General features: G+C 44.4%; 1 protein-coding gene across 7 annotated transcripts in view; it reads right to left on the bottom strand.

The window, feature by feature from the left end:
- Positions 1-22701, bottom strand: part of LOC126279127 (uncharacterized) — an 80135-nt gene extending 57434 nt beyond the window's left edge. For 4 of the 7 annotated variants that reach the window (XM_049979652.1, XM_049979651.1, XM_049979626.1 and 1 more), the window contains exons 1-2: positions 22087-22513; positions 21900-22010 (exon numbers count right to left, since the gene is read on the bottom strand). In XM_049979652.1, coding sequence (XP_049835609.1) covers positions 21900-22009 — 110 coding nt within the window. In that variant the 5' untranslated portion in view covers position 22010; positions 22087-22513. Of the gene's footprint in view, positions 1-21899; positions 22011-22086 lie in introns of all 7 variants that reach the window. The other 3 variants (XM_049979643.1, XM_049979634.1, XM_049979653.1) reach the window with 3 other exon arrangements.
- Between the last annotated feature and the right edge of the window lie 499 nt (positions 22702-23200).

The raw sequence follows: 23200 nt of genomic DNA on the forward strand, positions 1-23200 counted from the left end.
GTTAGACCAGATCAGTCAATTATCCAGACTGTTGCACGTGCAACTACTTAAAAGGCTGCTGCCCCTCTTCAGGAACCACACGTTTGTCTGGCCTCTCAACAGATACCCCTCCGCTGTGGTTGCACCTTCGGTACAGCTATCTGTATCGTTGAGGCACGCAAGCCTCCTCGCCAACGACAAGCTCCATGGTTCATGGAGGGGGTGGGTGTGGAAAAGGTATGGAAAAAAAAAACCTTTATGAGTTTCCCATTAATCAAAAAACAAAATTCATTCATTGTATATGGTTATTAGTTTCATAAATACAGACATGCCAAATCAGATGATTCTTTTTGGTACACCCCGTGTATTGAGTTGTTACAACACAGTGACAGACAGTGAACTGACTAACTTATATTTCACTTGAAAAGCAGCTAGAAAGTGGAACTGGACAACAAGTGTTTTACTTAATGTAACATGAAATGAAAATTGATACTCTTTTCATTTTTGTCACAGTAAGATTGGCATGTGGTTTTCTCAACGCTGCAGAGTATGTTTTTGGCAATCTAACAACGATAACTGAAATTTAACAATATTCTGAGAAGGAAAGTTGCCATCCCCCATGTAGCGAAGCTGTTGAGTCGCAGATAGGCACAACCAGAAGACTGTCACAATTAAAGCTTCCAGTCATTAAGGCTTTCGTCAACAACAGACACACATATGCACACCCACACACACTCAAGCAAACGCAACTCACACATACAAGTTGTTGGTTGGTTGGTTTGTGGGATTAAAGGGACCAGACTACTATGGTCATCCGTCCCTTGTTCCATAAAAACTAAAATCACCCGAAGAGAATAAAAAACGAACAACAGGAAAGACAGCAGACAAAACAGGACATGAAATACTCTGACAGAGACCAGACAAAACAAATTAAAACACACAGTGTGACGGTGGTTGGACGACCGCAGAGAAAAAGAGGAAAAGCCAACCACCAAGAACACTTTAAAAACACAGTTTAAAATCAGAGGCTAAAAGCCAGAATCAACACTTAAAAAAAACACTCAGATTAAAGGATAAAAACCCCCTGCCCGAATAAAACACAAAACCAAGTCCACCATGGCAGAGTCATCTGATAAAAGAGCAGAGAGCGTGTCAGGCATTGCAAAAGTCTGCATGAGCACGGTTAAAAGGGCGCACTCCGACAGAATATGGACCACCGTCAAGGACGCCCCACAACGACAAAGAGGGGGATCCTCACGACACAGTAAATAACTGTGCATGAGTCGGGTGTGGCCAATGCCGAGCTGACAAAGAACGACTGAGTCCCTGCGGTTGGCTCGCATGGATGACCGCCACACAGCCGTCGTGTCCTTGACGGCACGGAGTTTGTTAAGGGTGGTCAGACCGCGCCATTCAGCATCCCGAAACGAGACAACTTTGCGGCATAAGACTGCCCGCAAATCAGCCGCCAGGAGGCCAATCTCCAGAGATGGCGCACTGGTGGCCTCTTTAGCCAGGCGGTCAACAGTTTTATTGCCGGGTATACCAACATGGCCTGGGGTCCAAACAAAGACCACAGACCTGCCGCTACGGGCGAGAGTGTGCAGGGACTCCTGGATAGCCATCACCAGACGAGAACGAGGGAAACACTGGTCGAGAGCTCGTAAACCACTCAGGGAATCGCTACAGATAATGAAGGACTCACCTGAGCAGGAGTGGATATACTCTAGGGCACGAAAGATGGCGACCAGCTCAGCAGTGTAAACACTGCAGCCAGCCAGCAACGAACGTTGTTCAGAATGGTCCCCTAGAGTTAGTGCATAACCGACTAGACTAGCAACCATCGAACCGTCGGTCTAGACAACGCCAGAGCCCTGATACGTGGCCAGGATGGAATAAAAGCGGCGTCGGAAGGCCTCCGGAGGGACTGAGTCCTTCGGGCCATGTGCCAAGTCGAGCCGAAGGCAAGGGCGATGCACACACCACGGGGGTGTACGCAAAGGGGACCGGAAAGCGACTGACTGCGGGAAGAGGACACGATAATTTGGATGCCCGGGCAAGCTAAAAACATGGGCAGCATAAGCAGCCAGTAATTGTTGGCGTCGTAACCGCAGTGGAGGGACACCTGCCTCCACAAGTATGCTGTCCACAGGGCTGGTTCGGAAGGCACCAGTGGCAAGGCGTATCCCGCTGTGGAGGATTGGGTCCAGCACCCGCAACGCAGATGGGGATGCTGAGCCATAAGCCAGACTCCCGTAGTCCAGACGGGACTGGATTAACGCCTGGTAAAGCCTTAGGAGAGTAGATCGGTCGGCGCCCCACCTGGTGTGGCTCAGGCATCGCATAGCATTTAAATGCCGCCAACACGCCTGTTTAAGCTGCCGAATATGAGGCAGACAAGTCAACCGGGCATCAAAAACCATCCCCAAAAACCTATGTGACTCCACCACTTTAAGAATGTTGCTGTCAAGATAAAGCCGCGGCTCCGGGTGAACAGTGCGTCGCCGGCAGAAATGCATAACGCAGGTCTTGGCTGCGGAAAACTGAAAACCATGCGCTACAGCCCAAGACTGCGCCTTGCGGATTGCGCCCTGTAGCCGACGTTCAGCAGCTGCAATGCCAATAGAGCTGTAGTAAAGGCAGAAGTTGTCAGCATAGAGGGAAGCGGAGACAGTATTTCCCACGGCCGCAGCGAGCCCGTTAATAGCTATTAAAAACAGACACACACTGAGAACAGAACCCTGTGGCACACCGTTCTCCTGGACTTGGGAGGAACTATATGAGGCCACGACATGCACGCCAAAGGTACGATACGACAGAAAATTGTGGATATAGATCGGCAGAGGGCCCCGAAGACCCCATCCATGAAGCGTAGAAAGGATGTAATGACGCCATGTTGTATCATACGCCTTCCGCATGTCGAAAAAGACAGCAACCAGATGCTGACGGTGGGCAAAGGCTGTACGGATGGCCGACTCCAGGCTCACCAGATTGTCGGCGGCGGAGCGGCCTTTACGGAACCCACCCTGAGACGGAGCCAGAAGGCCTCGAGACTCCAGTACCCAATTCAAGCGCCGGCTCACCATCCGTTCAAGCAACTTGCAAAGAACGTTGGTGAGGCTAATGGGACGGTAGCTGTCCACCTCCAAAGGGTTCTTCCTTGCTTTCAGAATGGGGACAACAAGACTTTCCCGCCATTGCGACGGAAACTCACCCTCGACCCAAATGCGGTTGTAAAGATCAAGGAGGCGTCGCTGGCAGTCCACTGAAAGGTGTTTCAGCATCTGAGAGTGGATGCTATCTGGCCCAGGAGCGGTATCAGGACAATCGGCGAGGGCACTTCGAAATTCCCACTCACTGAATGGAACATTGTACAATTCAGGATGGTGAGTGCGAAAAGAAAGACTCAGACGTTCTGTCTGCTCCTTAATGGAGCGGGAGCCCAAGGGGTAGTTGGCAGAAGCGGAATTCAGAGCAAAGTGCTCTGCCAAGCGGTTTACAATGACATCGGAGTCCGTACAAACTGCTCCATTCAGTGAGAGCGCAGGGACACTGACAGGGGTCCGATAGCCATAGAGGCGGCGAATCTTGGCCCAGACCTGCGATGGAGTGACATGGAGGCCAATGGTGGACACATACCGCTTCCAGCACTCCTGCTTGCGTTGGCGGATAATGCAGCGGGCTCGCGCATGCAGCCGTTTGAAGGCGATAAGGTGGTCGATTGAGGGATGTCGCTTGTGACGCTGGAGCGCCCGCCGGCGAGCTTTAATCGCTTCAGCGATCTCAGGCGACCACCAAGGCACAGTCCGCCACCGAAGGGACCCAGAAGAACGGGGAATGGCAGATTCGGCGGCAGTAATGATGCCGGTGGTGACCGATTGAACCACTGCATCAATGGCGTCGTTAGAGAGAGGCTCAATAGCGGCAGTGGAGGAGAACAAGTCCCAGTCAGCCTGATTCAAAGCCCATCTGCTAGGGCGCCCAGAAGACTGACGCTGTGGCAGTGACACAAAGATCGGAAAGTGGTCACTACCACACAGGTCGTCATGCACTCTCCATTGGACAGACGGTAAGAGGCTAGGGCTACAGATCGAAAGGTCAATGGCGGAGTATGTGCCATGCGCCACACTGAAGTGTGTGAAGGCACCATCATTTAAGATTGAGAGATCGAGCTGTGCCAATAAATGCTCCACGATGGCGCCTCGACCTGTTGCCACTGACCCACCCCACAGATGGTTATGGGCGTTAAGTCGCCAAGTAACAGGAAAGGTGGAGGCAATTGAGCTATCAGAGCAGCCAGGACATGCTGCGCGACATCACCATCCGGTGGAAGGTAAAGACTGCAGACGGTAACAGCCTGTGGCGTCCACACCCGAACAGCGACAGCCTCTAAAGGTGTGTCGAGAGGTACAGACTCGCTGTGAAGAGAGTTCAGGACATAGATGCAGACGCCACCAGACACCCTTTCATAAGCTGCCCGGTTCTTATAATAACCCCGATAGCCACGGAGGGCGGGGGTTCGCATTGCCAGAAACCAAGTTTCCTGCAGAGCAATGCAGAGGAAAGGGTGAAGGCTGATAAGTTGGCGGATCTCAGCTAGATGGTGGAAGAAACCGCTGCAGTTCCACTGGAGGATGGTGTTGTCCATGGCTGAGAAAGGCTTGACGGGACTGGGAAGGGAGATTACACCGCTGGGTCACCTGCTGCCTCCGATTTAGCACCTGTGATAGTGCTTTCCAAGGCGTCTGATGGACCAGCGAGATCGAGGTCCTCAGCGCACGCCAGAATCTCCACCGCATCCTCAGACGCAGAGCTGGAAGGTTGCGGTGGGATGGCTGCCACCGCGAATTCCTTGGGCTGAGAGCTCTTCTTGGGTTTCTCATGCCGTTCCTTGGGTCGCACCGGCTGGGAGGGCTTCACCGATTCAGTCTCCGGGACGGAGGAGGATCGTGAAGCCCTACGACCAGCTGATTGCGGGCACTTACGCCATTGTCGGTCGTCAGGCTTCTTGCTGGCGGAAACCTGGGAAGGGAGGGACCCAAGGGACCCCTTGCGAGTGTGAGAAGCCGAAGAAGTTGGACACTTCTCCGGCTTAGAAGTGGGGACGGATGTCCCCGATGGGTGGGATGGTGTTGCTCCTGAGGTAGGTGGCGCAGGAGGAACACGGTGGGTAGAGCCCCCCACTGGCGAGGGGGCAGGAGGAGTACTACTCGTCGATCCGGCCACAATTGGAGAAAGAGACGGGGCTAGCACAGGTGTTGTAGCAGCAGCGTAGCAAGATGTCATTCTCACAGGATGGAGTTGGTCGTATTTCCTCTTGGCCTCAGTATAGGTTAGTCGGTCCAGGGTCTTGTATTCCATGATTTTACGCTCTTTCTGGAAAATTTGGCAGTCTGGTAAGCAAGGTGAATGGTGCTCCCCGCAGTTAACACAGATGGGAGGCGGGGCACATGGAGTATTGGGATGTGATGGGCATCCGCAATCTCGACATGTGAGGCTGGAAGTGCAGCGAGAAGACATATGGCCGAACTTCCAGCACTTAAAGCACCGCATAGGGGAGGGATATAGGGCTTAACGTCACATCGGTAGACCATCACCTTGACTTTTTCCGGTAATACATCCCCTTCGAAGGCCAAGATGAAGGCACCGGTAGCAATCTGATTTTCCTTCGGACCCCGATGAATGCGCCGGACGAAATGTACACCTCGGCGCTCTAAATTGGCGCGCAGTTCTTCATCAGACTGCAAAAGAAGATCCCTATGGTAAATAACTCCCTGGACCATATTTAAACTCTTATGGGGTGTGATCGTAACGGCAACATCCACCAACTTGTCACAAGCGAGTAACCGTCATGACTGGGCAGAGGATGCCGTTTGTATCAGAACTGATCCAGAGCGCATTTTTGACAAGCCCTCCACCTCCCCAAACTTGTCCTCTAAATGCTCGACGAAGAACTGAGAGAAAAGACTCCCCATCAACCCTTGTACAAACTAAGAAGCGGGGCGAGTAACTGTTACTGCCATCCTGAGACTTACGTTCCTCCCACGGTGTGGCCAGGGAGGGGAACGTTTTCGGATCGTACTTCTGAGCGTTAAACTGAGCCCGAGAACGCTTAGAGACTGCTGGCGGCTGGCCACCAGCGAGAGACGATGTACCACGCTTCATTGCGGGTCATCCGCCCTGATGCCACCTACTCCGACCAAGGGCCCTCCCCACGAAGCCACGGCAAGAGCCATCTGGCAGGATGGCCGTTGCCGGGAGTCCCGATACCCCAGGAGGATAGGCATCTACTCCTTGGCATACGTGGGGAGTTAACGGCGCAGGCATCAGTAGAGCGATCCCTGTGTTGTCAGGGGGCTACAACCAACAGGGTACATGGCGGCCCCACCACAATGGACTGGCTACCGTGCTGGATGTTAGGTAACATGTGGTCCATGGTCGCCGTCGGTGCAGAAAGAGGCACTGCACAGTGCAAGGTGTTATCTGCACGCAGAAAAAGAGTCATGCCCAAGAGATGGAGAGCGGACAGGACTGCAGTTCAACGGTGTATAAGCTGGTGAAAGGTCTGATCGCAAGATGGACACAATGCACCAAGTAAGGCGCCCTTCCCCAATCGGCTCGCTCTTCGGAAAATTTTGTGAGATGGAGGTCAAACCCAACAGGGGACCATCATATAAGGCCGAAAAGTTTGAGACTCCTTTTAGTCGCCTCTTACGACAGGCAGGAATACCGCGGGCCTATTCTAACCCCCGAAGCCGCAGGGGATCATACAAGTTGTGCAACTTCCCTTCTCATAATATTGTTACATGCCATATTGGATTTTCCATTGTTTGATAAATGAAATTTAGCATATTACATTTTAATTATTTCTGTAAGTGCCAAACAGAAAACTAACAGGAGTTTTAGACAATTATGAAAAACAAGAAAAGTAACACAAATGAAATTCTATAAAGTTATTGCTGCATATGTTCTTGTATATGGTTTTGAATTATGGACAATAATTTTTAAAAAAAACAGAAACAGGTAGCACAGATGAATGTCACGAGACGTTTACCGGGGTTATAATAAAATGGATAAAACAAAGAAAGAAACAATAAGATCAGATTTTAAAATCTTTTCAGTTTTTGACAACACAGAAGGGAATGGAAGGATCATGTTGACAGAATGATAGAAAATCATTCTGGCCTGGAATGCTGGAGTTGGCAGTTTTTTGTGTGTGTGTGTGTGTGTGTGTGTGTGTGTGTGTGTGTGTTTTTACTGATGAAGGCTTTATGGGAGTCTCTTAATTGTGCCTGTCTGCAACTTGACGTCTCTTCTTTGCAGTAAGTAGCAATCTGCCTTTTCCTATATTGTTGCTATATCTGCCTGGAATTTCCATTGTTTGAAAATAGGCTGGTTATATACATAAATAAAAAAACCTCTTATGAGATGGCTGTATGATACAGATGTGACTGGAACAGGTGGCTATAATACGGAGATGATGAAAATTTAACCTTATGATAAGGGCAGTTTTAGTGTATGTGGTGTCCACAGCACCCCACACCAGTACTAAAGTGTTTAAAGTAGCCCATTTTGCTTTCTCCTTCAATGAAATGATGAATCATAAGTTCCCACAATTGAATAAATTAGAAAGTTCGCATTTCCCAAACATAGCAACTGTTCATATATTTTATCCATATACTTTACATTTTTCTAAACATGGAACATAAACTTACTTAACATGGCAAAGGAGAATCAATCTGTGGCAAGTAAGCAACAAAAAATGGCTTCATTTTATTTATGTAGAGCAGCAGTACACACACGCACTAATCAAATAGGTACAAAAATAAAACAGGAAAATAACGGGCACAAGCAAAGACTACTCATCACATAAAGAATATGTTAAATGTCTAAAATTTGGGCCAATTGATCCACCATTAAATCACCAGATAGAGAGAGACCATGGCCTAAGGATTATTTTGAGTTTATAACTGCTTCATAGGGAACGGTAGAACTAAGGCATTATAAACAACACTATAAAAGAGATGGAATTCATTGTACATTAACAAAGCATTGGGCAATATATGTAGGTGCCAGAATATAAAAAGCATTACAATATCGTGTCAAATATGAATATGGCACATTATGCAAATCCACAGATGGAAGAGAAGGAAGAACATGGTTATGTTTGTTCTGAAACATGGTTTAGAGACATCAGACAAAATCACATAGCTGCTAACATCTTAATCATTGTTCGACCTTTATCAGTTTGTATTAACGATTTTCTATAATCTGTGTTGTTACTACTGTTGTTTTTATTGTCACTGTCGTCGAACTGAAGACTGGTTGATCCAAGTTACTCTATCTTGTAACTAACTACTACACCCTACATCCATGAACCTGCTTACCGTATTCAAGCCTTGATCTCCCTCTACAATTTTTACTTGTCACTGTTCCTTCCATTCCCAAACTGGCAATTGCTTCGAACGTTAGAAAGTGTCCTATCAACATATCCATTCTTTTAACCAAGTTGTGCAATATGGCTCTTCACCTGACAATTTGATTCAGTATCTCTTCGCTAGTTATCTGATCTTTCCATTCTTCTGTTGCACTACATTTCAGAGTATCTATTCTCTTCTAGCAGTTCTTTGTTTTACTTCCATGTAAGACTACACTCCTAACAAGTAATTTCAGAAAGTATTTCCCAACACACAAATTTACGCATGACTACACTTTACTGCTAGTTAAAATTGCAACACCAGGAATGACAGCAAGTAACAAAATTTACTTACTGTGTTTACACAGTATAGTAGGGAGAATAAATGATTAAACTTCTTGGTAGTTTGGTTGTATACAAGCTGTGTGATTTAGTACACAGATCTGCCAATGCCAGCAGTAACAATAGCTCTAACCTGGTTGGTCAGTGAGCCAAACTGAGCTGGATGAAAGAAACATATATAATATTTGATGCCGATTCATTTCTATACTAAGATTCGTCAACAGCAATAGTGCCATGCCAGTATCCCAGCAATCTGTGGCCAGATACTTCCAATGAATGAGACATCTGTAGAACATGCTGGCCAGGGCAAGAGTAGTACAGCTTCTGTAGAGAAGCATGAAAAATTTGACAAATTGTGGTCTTACGTTATCCTGTTGAAAGATAATGTCACACACGCCTCAAATACAGACCACTACCACTGGCCTTAACACTTCAGAAATGTAATGGCTGCAGTCCAAATTACAGGCTCCGTAAACCAGAAGTGATCGTATTCATACAGTAAGTTTGATATCCATTATGCCATGATTTATCAGATGATGGATCAGGTTTTTAGCCAGTGGCACCTGCCAAGCATCATGTAATGGGCCCATATGACAATGATGAAAGCAATCTAGCAATATTCATTCTCTCTGGGGCAGAATTGGGACTCTTCTCAAAATACGACATGGTGCCACTTGTGTGTCCAGTGCTGTCATTGGGTGCACCACTGTTGGTGGCCTCTCTGATAATAAAATTAAATCAATTTGGAATATTATTGAAAGGGAAACAGGGCAACCAAGAGCACAGGAAGGCTTTTAGTGCCATAAAACTGAATGACAAGTGTACTAACAAACAATCAGAAATTGAAAATATTTTCAATAATCATTTTTTAAATGTTGTGGAGAAAATAGGATCTAGATTTTCACTTGAAGAGGCAAGGCTTCTAATAGAAGAGGCCATACCTGTGCAGTTTGAAACAACTGTTTTCCACCAACCACTCCCTCTGAAATCAGTAAAATAATAAACTCACTGAAAAGCAAAAGCTCTTACAGAATTGATGGCATTTCCAGCAAGATACTTAAAGCTTGTTCCCCACAGATAAGTAGGATTCTCAGTCACGTATGTAATAGCTCTTTGGAGCAGGGTGTTTTCCCCGATAGACTGAAATATGCCATTGTAAAACCATTGCATAAAAAGGGGGATACGTCGGAAGCCAACAACTATCGCCCAATCTCTCTTCTGACAGCTCTATCAAAAATTTTTGAGAAAGTAATGCATTCAAGAGTAGCCTCCCATATTTGTAAAAATAAAGTACTAACAAAATGTCAGTTTGGTTTTCAGAAAGGCTATTCAACAGAAAATGCTATATACGATTTCACTGATCAAATATTAAATGCTCTGAATAACCGGACATCACCCATTGGTATTTTTTGTGATCTCTCAAAGCCCTTTGATTGTGTAAGTCATGGAATTCTTTTAGATAAGCTAACTCATTATGGTTTGAGTGGGGCAGTGCACAAATGGTTTAATTCATACTTAACTGGAAGAATGCAGAAAGTTGAAATAAGTGATTCATGTAATGTTAAATCAACAGCTGATTCCTCAAACTGGGGGGGGCTATCAAGTACTGGGTCCCACAGGGTTCGGTCTTAGGTCCTTTACTGTTCTTGATATACATTAATGACTTACCATTCCACATTGATGAAGATGCAAAGTTAGTTCTTTTTGCTGATGATACAAGTATAGTAATAACATCCAAAAACCAAGAACTAAGTGATGTAATTGTAAATGATGTCTTTCACAAAATTATTAAGTGGTTCTCAGCAAACGGACTCTCTTTAAATTTTGATAAAACACAGTATATACAGTTCCGCACAGTAAATGGCACAACTCCAGTAATAAAGAGGGACTTTGAACAGAAGTCCGTAGCTAAGGTAGAATTTTCAAAATTTTTAGGTGTGGCCATTTTTGAGAGGTTAAACTGGAAGCAACACATTGATGGTCTGCTGAAACGTCTGAGTTCAGCTACGTATGCTATTAGGGTTATTGCAAATTTTGGTGACAAGAATCTCAGTAAATTAGCTTCCTATGCCTACTTTCATTCACTGCTTTCGTATGGCATCATATTCTGGGGTAATTCATCATTGAGTAGAAAAGTATTCATTGCTCAAAAACGAGTAATCAGAATAATTGCTGGAGCCCACCCACGGTCATCCTGAAGACATCTATTTAAGGATCTAGGGATCCTCACAGTATATATATTCACTTATGAAATTTGTTGTTAATAATCCTACCCAGTTCAACAGTAATAGCAGTGTGCATAGCTATAACAGCAGGAGAAAGGATGATCTTCACTATGCAGAGTTAAATCTGACTTTGGCACAGAAAGGGGTAAATTATGCTGCCACAAAAGTCTTTGGTCACCTACCAAACAGCATCAAAAGCCTGACAGATAGTCAACCAACATTTTAAAATAAATTAAAAGAATTTCTAGATGACAACTCCTACTCACTGGCAGAGTTTTTAGATATAAATTAAGGGAGGGGAAGAAAAAAACTAGCTTAAACATTAGTGTCATACAATATTTTAAGTAATGCAATATCTTGTACAGACATCTTTTATTAACCTGACACGTTCCACATCATTACGAAGTGTCGTATTCATGATCTATGGAACAAGTATTAATCTAATCTAATCTGCTCTGAAGGGAAGCCACAACAATTTTCGGCTTTCCGACACGTCCGTGGTTGTCACACTGCACATGTAGATACTTGTCTTGCTGCAAACAAGTCATTTTCCTGGCTCAAGACATCTGACATGGATGTACAATCCTGCAAAGCAATTGAGTATGCTCCTCTTGAACCCATCATTTCCATTCTCACATGACAGTCGTAAAATCATGAGCAACGCAAGTGACAATACCATGGAATGGTAAACTGCAGTCTTAATAGACCACAACCCTGCCACTATCACATTCTGGCATGTGCTGCTAGATGTTTTCCTCCCCTTATCTACAGAGTGCTCTACAGACAATGTTGGAGAAGAGACTGCTACTTACTGTAAAGAAGACACACCAAGTAGCAGTCTACCTATTATTACATTGTTGATATTCCTACCTGGAGTTTCCAGTTTGAGTTTTCTATTGAAATTCTCTTCTTTCCTAGCAATCACTGTAACTTCTCCTAATACCAAACAAGGTTTCAAAAACATTTGTATCATCTCCATTATTTTATTATTATCATTATTACTACCATTATTGCAAATTATTATTTTTGTTAATAATGCAAATCATCATCATCATCAATCATCATCATCACTACTGCCAACAATCATTTTATTAATAATGCAAATTATAATAATTGTGATTTTTATGTAATATTTTTGCGTGTGTGTTGTTCCTCGTCAGAATTCAGAGAGAGCCTTAAGGCCCTAATCTGGTCAGCCGAAATAAGTAATTAAAGGTATTCTCACAAATTAACAACATTCAACTAGAATTTTTGAATGAGAGATCAGGTGTGTAAAGTTTCTTTGAATATAGAATATGGATGGTGTTACTCCAACCAATTTTGCATGGCTGCACTGAAATCTGTAGCATGTTGTATATTTCATGCTAAATTTGAGATTTGTTGTGTGCCATCTTCATGCTGTTGGAATTTTAATGTCCAGCACTGTGCATAGTTATGTTACCACATTTCTCCTCAATTTCCTTTGGTGCTTGCCCACTGTACATAAATAATAGCCAGAGGCTTATACTATAACCTTCTTACTACCTTCTCCATTGTCACCTCCTTTTCAAGTACACCAACTTTTAGAACTACAGTCCGGTTTATGTACAAGTTGTAGATAATCTACTGCTTCCTGTATTTTATCCTCAGTAGCTTCACAATTGCAATACTGGTCTCAAAATCCCAAAGGAATGTTAGTTAGGCCTTCCAAAGCTCTGTTCAACTCTGACTCTTAATATTGAAACCCTTATGTCTTTCATATTACTATTTCTTCTTCTATCATGTTATCAGGTAATTCCTTCTCCTCATAGAGGCCTATCTGGTCTTTTCTCTGTGTTAAACAGTTTGATTCCTACAGCACTCCTAATTTTGACATGTTTACTTTCAATTTCATTGAAGATTGTTTTACCTTCTCCATATGCCGAGTTTGTCATTTCAACAACTCTTTTTTTTTCTTTCATTTCTTCACATTTTTCCTGCAACCACTTTGCTTAACTTCCCTGCAAATCATATTCATTTCATTCCTAAGTGACTTATATTGCTGTATTCCTGTTCTTTACTGGGTATTTTTGTACCACCTTCTTTCAGCAATCAACTGAACTATTTCTTTGGTTAGTCCAACTTGAGGTTTCTTCAAACTTACATGCTTTACACATATACCTGTCTTTCCAGCTTCTCTTATTGTTCTTTTTAAAGATGCCCATTTCTCTTCAATTGAGCCACATACTATGGTATTAATTATCACAATATCTATAGTCTTGGAGAACTTCAAATGGACATAATTATTCCTTAGTAGTTCATAATTATTCCTTAGCAGTTCAGTATCCCACTTTTTCCCTCACTGACTCTTCCAGATGATTTCTTAAGCTTCAGCCTACCCTTTCTCATTACTAAATTGTGATCTGAATCAACAGTAGATCTGCTCCTGCATATGCCTTAGAATCCACTATCTAACTTAGCATGACAAGTGACACCATTTTCCTCTCATGGCATGATTCCAAATGAACCCAAGCTCCTGTTCTCTCTGCACCTCCATACTACTTTTTAGGCTCCACAGCAACTCTCCTATGCGTCTGCTTGGACTACTATTCTTGGAAATACTGCAGAGAATGCCTTATCTACCATCTACACAACAGATCTTCCTGTTTTTGCAACGTAGTGTGCACTGTTATGAACCTCTCCAAGAGCTGAAAGCAGTACCAAACCCTTTTGAGTCCAAGTTTATGCCCCAGTCCAGCAAACACTTTTAATCCATCAGGGAACATTCAGTAAAAATGTTCATTGAAAATAGAAGTAAACTATTAATTGTTAACTTCTAGTAACAATGTGTTGTTATGAATTACTGATATGGTGTCACCAACATACAGCTGCTATATATTTTTTAATGTTGCAGAATTTGGCAATCAGGTTTTCTTCAAAGAGTAGAGCAATTAGCATTTAGTAGTGATCATGACATGAGCTGAGAAAGTTTGTGATGTGTTTAATTTCATTTGCATCAGTCCTTTACCACGTGTATCTGTGTGGCACCCTCCTACGCCAGCCTGCCAAGTTCAAATTTATTGATATTTGCACCCAGGGCCAAGAATCTTATCCTCATTCCACCACAATCTCAATGTTTTCTCTCCCATCTCCTTCAAATTTGGTCATCTTCAACCCAACAATCACCTTCCTGACCATAGACCACCTCATGATGGCTCTATATCCAGCTCTGTCCATTTTAAGCTCAAAAACCACCAACACTTCCTGCCTTTCGACAGCTGTCACATCTTCCAAACCAAAGTAATTGCTCCCATACAGCCTTGCCACCCATGAACAGTGTATGAGCTGTGGCGAGAATTCCATTGGCCAGTATGCTGAAGGTCTCATAAGGTCTTCTCAAACAAATACTATCCTCCAAACCTAACGCACTAACAGATTTCCTCACACTCCCCTGACCTTCCCCCATCACTCCCAAGAATCAGCTGCAAAGGTGCAACCCTCTCTTCACCAAATATCACCCGGCATTGGATCAAATAAATCACGTGTTTTCTAGGGGTTTGATAATCTTATCTCCTGCCCTGAAATGACGGACATTCTTCCCAAGAACCTCCCAACCCCTCCAAAAGTGACACTGCATCAACCACCCTACCGACACAAAATCCTGTTTCATCCTTATCACACACCTCTCCCAACCCTTGCCACAAGGGTCGTATCCCTGTAGAAGATCCAAGGTGCAAGACTTGCCCAATCCACTAAACCAGCGCATGGCACTCCAGTCCTTTCATAGGCTTAGCCTATCCCATTAGAGGCAGGGTCACCTCTGAAAACAGCCATGTCAAATACTGGCTCTGCTGCAATGATGCACAGCATTTTTGTGGACATGAGCACCAACCACCTGTCCACCATAATAAGTGGACACCACCACAGACCAGAGTTGACCATCCAATGCCACAATACACTGCTGAATACAACACGTTTGGATTTAACAGCTGCTTCACAACCCATGTTGTCTGGCTTCTTCCCTCCAGCATCACCTTTTCTGAACTATGTACACTGCTGGAAATTGAAATAAGAACACCGTGAATTCATTGTCCCAGGAAGGGGAAACTTCATTGACACATTCCTGGGGTCAGATACATCACATGATCACATTGACAGAACCACAGGCACATAGACACAGGCAACAGAGCATGCACAATGTCGGCACTAGTACAGTGTATATCCACCTATCGCAGCAATGCAGGCTGCTATTCTCCCATGGAGATGATCGTAGAGATGCTGGATGTAGTACTGTGGAACGGCTTGCCATGCCATTTCCACCTGGCGCCTCAGTTGGACCAGCGTTTGTGCTGGACGTGCAGACCGCGTGAGACGACGCTTCATCCAGTCCCAAACATGCTCAATGGGGAACAGATCCGGAGATCTTGCTGGCCAGGGTAGTTGACTTACACCTTCTAGAGCACGTTGGGTGGCACGGGATACATGCGGACGTGCATTGTCCTGTTGGAACAGCAAGTTCCCTTGCCGGTCTAGGAATGGTAGAACGATGGGTTCGATGACGGTTTGGATGTACCGTGCACTATTCAGTGTCCCCTCGACGATCACCAGAGGTGTACGACCAGTGTAGGAGAACGCTCTCCACACCATGATGCCGGGTGTTGGCCCTGTGTGCCTCGGTCGTATGCAGTCCTGATTGTGGCGCTCACCTGCACGGCGCCAAACACGCATTATTGGCACCAAGGCAGAAGCGACTCTCATCGCTGAAGACGACACGTCTCCATTCGTCCCTCCATTCACGCCTGTCGCGACACCACTGGAGGCGGGCTGCACGATGTTGGGGCGTGAGCGGAAGACGGCCTAACTGTGTGCGGGACCATAGCCCAGCTTGATGGAGACGGTTGCAAATGGTCCACACCGACACCCCAGGAGCAACAGTGTCCCTAATTTGCTGGGAAGTGGCAGTGCGGTCCCCTACGGCACTGCGTAGGATCCTACGGTCTTGGCGTGCATCCGTGCGCCACTGCGGTCTGGTCCCAGGTCGACGGGCATGTGCACCTTCCGCCGACCACTGGCGACAACATCGATATACTGTGGAGACCTCACGCCTCACGTGTTGAGCAATTCGGCGGTATGTCCACCCGGCCTCCCGCATGCCCACTATACGCCCTCGCTCAAAGTCCATCAACTGCACATATGGTTCACGTCCACGCTGTCGCGGCATGCTACCAGTGTTAAAGACTGCGATGGAGCTCCGTATGCCACGGCAAACTGGCTGACACTGACGGCGGCGGTGCACAAATGCTGGGCAGCTAGCACCATTCGACGGCCAACACCGCGGTTCCTGGTGTGTCCGCTGTGCCGTGCGTGTGATCATTGCTTGTACAGCCCCTCTCGCAGTGTCCGGAGCAAGTATGGTAGGTCTGACACACCGGTGTCAATGTGTTCTTTTTTCCATTTCCAGGACTGTAGATGGAAGTTATGTTTGTAACACATCCTTTGCTCTCACAATCCTCCCAGCTTCAATTTCTGCTAACTCACTGATCCCACATCCACTGCTAAATGGATGCCTTTCCTCTGTCCTGTTATCCCCTACAAATCCACACTTCCATGTCATCTTCTGCACCTGACACACGTCAGCAGATATGGCAACGGTGTGCCACATGCCTATACCTTGCACTTGCCATCCCTACCTCCAGAAGTCCAACCTTGCACAGTTACTGCGTCCCTTGAAGCCATTAGCTACTCATCCCCAATCCCTTCTCTTCTTCCTGCCTCTTCCTCCCTCTACCCATTCCACCTGACAACTGCCACCCCAGTCCACTAGCCGAACTGCAATACTGTGTCCTCTAGCTCATCACAGGGTTTCTTAGAAAAACTAGCAAAGTTTTCATTCTCTACTGCACCTGCATGTCTACAACTGAACACTTCTGCTATTTAATGAGCAGTCTCCTTTACTCCTAAATTATTTATTACACTACAATATCATTAAGTCATAGCTCAAAGGTTCAACTCATTCATCAATCACTTACACAACGTGATGGGATGAGAGAGACTGCATGTAGAGTTATGTATAAGTCACAAGATGTAAGTAAAAAATAAAAATTAAAAATCTAACCATTATCAAAAGAAGGAATAAGCAAATGATAGAAAGTCCAGGTTGGAGTATCAACAATATTATGAAAAGGGTGGACAGCTACTCACTGTAAATATCGGCATGTTGAGTTGCAGACTGGCACAATGAGATGATTGTTACACATACAGTCACACAAGTAAACACACCTGATGCACGCTTGCCCTCTATCACTGGCATCTGCATCCAGAATGCCACTATCACACTAAATGAAAGCAGCAGTCCAGGGTGTCGTGGGGAAGGGAGAGGCATAGCACTTTTTCAGATTCCTCCAGTCCTTGTCCCTCACAAACCTGGGGCTACAAAAGCACACCTCCATGGCATGGGCAGAGCCACCTATGCAAGATACTGCTACTGTGCAATCCCTACTACATACATCATATCTCTGAAACTGAATCTGTTGCTCTCCAGCACCTGGAAGATTATTACAGACACCACCTCCATAAGGTATGCAACCTGCTGCCTTGGGGCACCACTGTCCAACATCTATCCTACCCATAGTGTTACTCCTTGTCAACACATCATAGCACCCAGACCCTGCCTCGTTGACCTTTTCAACTTGCCGTAGTCCCCAAAACTCCCTACTGACATGCCATTAAATCAAGAGCGGAAATAATTTCAGAATACTGATGTAACATTTCCACCAAAATCCTCAGCCTCACAGAAGTTTCAGTCCTATCCAAAGGCCTCACCTTCAGCTCTATACCCAGTTTCAACCCACTTGGACTTGTCCAAGACCTATTCTCCTCCTCCTCCCAATTCCTGCAATGACAATACCTATTTGCCACAAATCCCTATAACCAAAGGCAACCTAAACACAATGTTAAACCCTACCTCTTCCAGTTCATAGCACCACCCAAGCACGATTCCACCCACCACCGAACCCTCTGCACCCACCCAACCACCCACATGTTACCTTCCAGGTATTTCTTACCTCAAACTTGGCCTCCCCATCCTTCCCCAGGTACCATCCTAAGAACATCACCTTTCAGCAAAGGAATGGACAGCCATCCACAGCCTCTAAACATATCCTTACCTAATCATTCCACCTGCACAGAACAGTTCCACAACTGTCATTATGAATTTCTGTGACTACATGGCAGAAGACCTTTAACACTTATCTGACTACTCTAACTATAAACTCTGCCAGACTGATTCCATCCCAGAACTCCAACATAATCTCCAATCCCTGCCTGAAGCCTCAAGCCCTTCCCAGAACCTCTCTATCTGAAACCACTTCCCTTCTCACCCTTATAACACCCTGCACACCCACATTAAACAGGATCACCAAAATCCACAAACCAACAATCCTGAACAACCCATTTTAGTTGGTTATTGTGCTCCCACTGAAAGAATTTTGGCCCTCAACGACCAACACCTCCAACCAATTGTCCAAAAGCTAGCCTCCTACATCAAAGACACCAATCACTTCTTCACTGTCTCTCCACCATTTCCTACCCCTTCACCACCTGCTATCCCACTCATCAATGCTGATGCCACTTCCCTATACACCGGCATCCCTCATGCCTGAGGTCTTGCCACTACTGAACACTACCTCTTCCATCATCCTTCAGACTCCAAACTCACCACCTCATTCCCCACACACCGCACTAACTTTATTCTAATGCACTATGATTTCCCCTTTGAAAAGAACGTATCGAAAAACTTGTGGCACAGCCATGGGCATCCACCTGGCATACACCTACGCCAACCCATTTTATGGAACATCTAGAGGAAACCTTCCAAAACCCTAAATCCCTGGTCTAGTTCAGGTTCACTAATGATATATGCAAGATCTGGACTGAGGGCCAAGACATCCTATCCTCATTCCTTCACAACCTCAACGCATTCCTCCCATCTGCCATCTCTGTCCACATTAAACCCATCAACCACCAAAAGTACCCACATTTCTACAGCCTCCATCCCTTCCACACCAAATAATCCTTCCCGTACAGCCTTGCCACACGGGGAAGGCACATCTTAAGAGACAAGAACTCCTTTCTCCAGCATGCTGAAGGTCTCACAAAGGCCTTCACGGACAGGCACTATCCTCTAGACATAGTCTAGAAACATATTTCCCATGTCATTTCTCCACATATCCCTAATCCAGACTTCAAGAAGAATATAATATTTCCAATACCAAAGAAAGCAGGTGTTGAAAGATGTGAAAAGTACCGAACTATCAGTTTAATAAGTCACAGCTGCAAAATACTAACACGAATTCTTTACAGACGAATGGAAAAAACTGGTAGAAGTGGACATTGGGGAAGATCAGTTTGGATTCCATAGAAATGTTGGAACATGTGAGGCAATAATACTGACCTTATGACTTATCTTAGAAGAAAGGTTTCTAGCATTTTTAGACTTAGAGAAAGCTTTTGACAATGTTGACTGGAATACTCTTTTTCAAATTCTAAAGGTGGCAGGGGTAAAATACAGGGAGCGAAAGGCTATTTACAATTTGTACAGAAACCAGATGGCAGTTATTAAAGTCGAGGGGCATGAAAGGGAAGCAGCGGTTGGGAAAGGAGTGAGACAGGGTTGTAGCCTCTCCCCGATGTTATTCAATCTGTATATTGAGCAAGCAGTAAAGGAAACAAAAGAAAAATTCGGAGTGGGTATTAAAATCCATGGAGAAGAAATAAAAACTTTGAGGTTCACCGATGAAATTGTAATTCTGTCAGAGACAGCAAAGGACTTGCAAGAGCAGTTGAAGGGAATGGACAGTGTATTGAAAGGAGGATATAAGATGAACATCAACAAAAGTAAAACGAGGGTAATGGAATGTAGTTGAATTAAGTCGGGTGATGCTGAGGGAATTAGATTAGGAAATGAGACACTTAAAGTAGTAAAGGAGTTTTGCTATTTGGGGAGCAAAATAATTGATGGTGGTCGAAGTAGAGAGGATATAAAATGTAGACTGGAAATGGCAAGGAAAGAGTTTCTGAAGAAGATAAATTTGTTAACATCAAATATAGATTTAAGTGTCAGGAAGTCGTTTCTGAAAGTATTTGCATGGAGTGTAGCCATGTACGGAAGTGAAACATGGACGATAAATAGTTTGGACAGGAAGAGAATAGAAGCTTTCGAAACGTGGTGCTACAGAAGAGTGCTGAAGATTAGATGGGTAGATCACATAACTAATGAGGACATATTGAATAGAATTGGGGAGAGGAGGAGTTTGTGGCACAACTTGACAAAAAGAAGGGACCAGTTGGTAGGACATGTTTTGAGGCATCAAGGGATCCCAAATTTAGCATTGGAGGGCAGTGTTGAGGGTAAAAATTGTAGAGGGAGACCAAGAGATGAATATACTAAGCAGATTCAGAAGGATGTAGGTTGCAGTAGGTACTGGGAAATGAAGAAACTTTCACAGGATAGGGTAGCATGGAGAGCTGCATCAAACCAGTCTCAGGACTGAAGACCACAACAACAACAACAACAACATCCCTAATCCTCCCACCACCCCAAAGAACCAGCTACAGAAGAGAGCCCCCTTCATCACCTAATTCCACCCCGGACTGAAACAACTGAATGGCAGCCTATGCCGAAATGCTTTCTACATTTGTTATGACTATCAGTCAGCTGTCCACAGGATGAATGGCCACCATCAAACTGTGGCCAAGAAGAAAGTGGAACACCATATGGCACAACACAGAGCTGCACACAACATGCTCGACTACAATGGCTGCCGAGTCATTTAGATTCTCACCTTCACCACCAGCTTCTCTGAAATTAGCAGATTGGAGCTACTCTTACCACACTTCTCTGCTATCAATATCTTCCTAGCCTCAACCTAAAGTAACCTACTGCCCCCACACCCACCACCCAATAGTTTCTGCCTCTTGTCCTATTGCCTTCACCCAATTCACATCCCAACTGTCATTGAGCTCTGCTTAATATTCTAATAATGATATTGTTTATACTTCCAATGCATCACATAAGTTGTCTGTAGCCTAGATATGTGTGGTTCTGTTGAAAGTTTTCTTCTCAAATCACATAACATGTGAGATGGCACAATGTCAATGCGGTGGATTTTCATTTGCGAAGAGTGAGTTCAAACTCCTGTCCAGCCATCCTCACTTGGGTTCTCTATGGTGTCCTCATGCTTCTAAGGTGATTGCTGGGATAATCCCATTGAATATGCCATAACCAATTTCCTGCCGTATCCTTGCCTAACCTGTGTATATGTTACTTCTGTAATGAAACTGACAAGTCCTACATTGCACTGCCACATGCCCGAAGAACAAATAAATGAATAATTTTCTTCCTTTGTATAATAATGCATGCTCAATCACTGACTTATTTTTCCTTTCTTCACACATAACATGAAAACATTGTGACTCCACAATGCAAATGGTTTTTGGAACAAGAGTTACGTAGTGCCAACTCACATCTAGATCTCGCAATTATCATAAAGGGGGGGCGGCTGGAACTATACACACAAAACTACACTACAATACGAAACTGGAGTCACCTTATATTACTTTAAAGTAAACTACAAAACCATATTTTATTTTTAATATGTCAGTATCCTGTTTCCTATTATTTTAGTGCAAGTTAAACAGTAGGCACTTTTACTATGTATGTATTACCTGTCAATATTTGTTTACATTACGGAAAATGATAAGCAATGCTGGGCTATTTGCTGTACTAGCCTACTGTATATATTTTTCGAAGTTAAAAAGAAAGGAAAAAGTTTTACGGGTCAAAAAATATTAATTATGACCATTTTCGAAAGTATCTCGAAAGATTCGATAATATAGTCAAAGGCTTTATTCCTAAATCGGCCACACTTCATGACAAAACTATTGAAGTGCCACTATTCTACCAAATTTTGTTATCTTACTTGGGAACGGTCTTCCTGCATCCACAAATACACACTGCTAGGGCAGCGACTAGTGGAACAACCACGCCTATCGACATCACCCATGTCGGCCAGATATCAATAGGTAACATCCTGGAACAGGTAAAATACGTGAAGACTGCTGAAATAAGATACATATTCTCAAAATTATAAACGTAAACGATCTCACCTTGCAAAATCGCCAGCATAATTAGGCTAGTCACTGTATCTCAATACCAGCAAATGAATCATATCCGGTATCTGAAAACTCGCAAGATGCCATTCTCCCTGAATGCAGGTACTGTAGTCGGTATTCTTCGCCCCTTATTTCCCGTCGATGCATTATCGTTAAAACACTTGCGGGTCATATTTACGCTAGTTTGACAGGTGCATGATCATAAAGCGGACATGTCGTTTGTTTACAGATTTTGGGAAGCAGCCTAAATTTTGTTAATTGAGATAACACTAATCAAGCAAAAACTATATGTCTTTTTAAAAGCATAAAGATGAACTACGGGGTATTAAAACAAAGATAAATAAATTTTACAAACGCAAAACATTTGTGACCTGTATAAATACAAATCGACGTAAAACACTACATAGACTCGAAACTCATTCGATATGATATCGACGATTACTCGTTGCGATTCCTGAATTCCGAGGTATCCATCAACAGAGATGTTGAACTGTCGAATCACATCTTGACGTTCATCAAAACTTACGGTTTGATATGTAGTTTTAGAGTTCATTGTACTGTCATCACTAGGGTAGCAAAACAGTTTGCGATTTCTGGTTGACAGTGAATGATATAAGAAAAACAGAGATTATAAGCTTCAGGCAATTAATAAGTAATGGAAAATATTGAACGCAAAATTAAGTAAGTGTCCTGACATGTGGAGAAAGCTTCAGAAGTACTGCAATATATAAAGGCTGTTGCGTGCCTATTATTAATTTATACTCAGTAGACTGGTGTAGGACCTCCACTGTAGGGTAACAAACATGGCACAACAAACCTTTACATTACTTCCTCCAGAACCCCACACCACACATTCACCGACCACGATTTATCTACATTTACATGACTACTCTGCAATTCACATTTAAGTGCTTGGCAGAGGGTTCATCGAACCACAATCATACTATCTCTCCACTATTCCACTCCCGAACAGCGCGCGGGAAAACCGAACACCTAAACCTTTCTGTTCGAGCTCTGATTTCTCCTATGTAGGTTGGGCTCACCAAAATATTTTCGCACTCGGAAGAGAAAGTTGGTGACTGAAATTTAGTAAAAAGGTCTCGCCGCG

Source organism: Schistocerca gregaria, chromosome 1, assembly GCF_023897955.1.
Source record: "Schistocerca gregaria isolate iqSchGreg1 chromosome 1, iqSchGreg1.2, whole genome shotgun sequence".
NCBI lineage: Eukaryota > Metazoa > Arthropoda > Insecta > Orthoptera > Acrididae > Schistocerca > Schistocerca gregaria.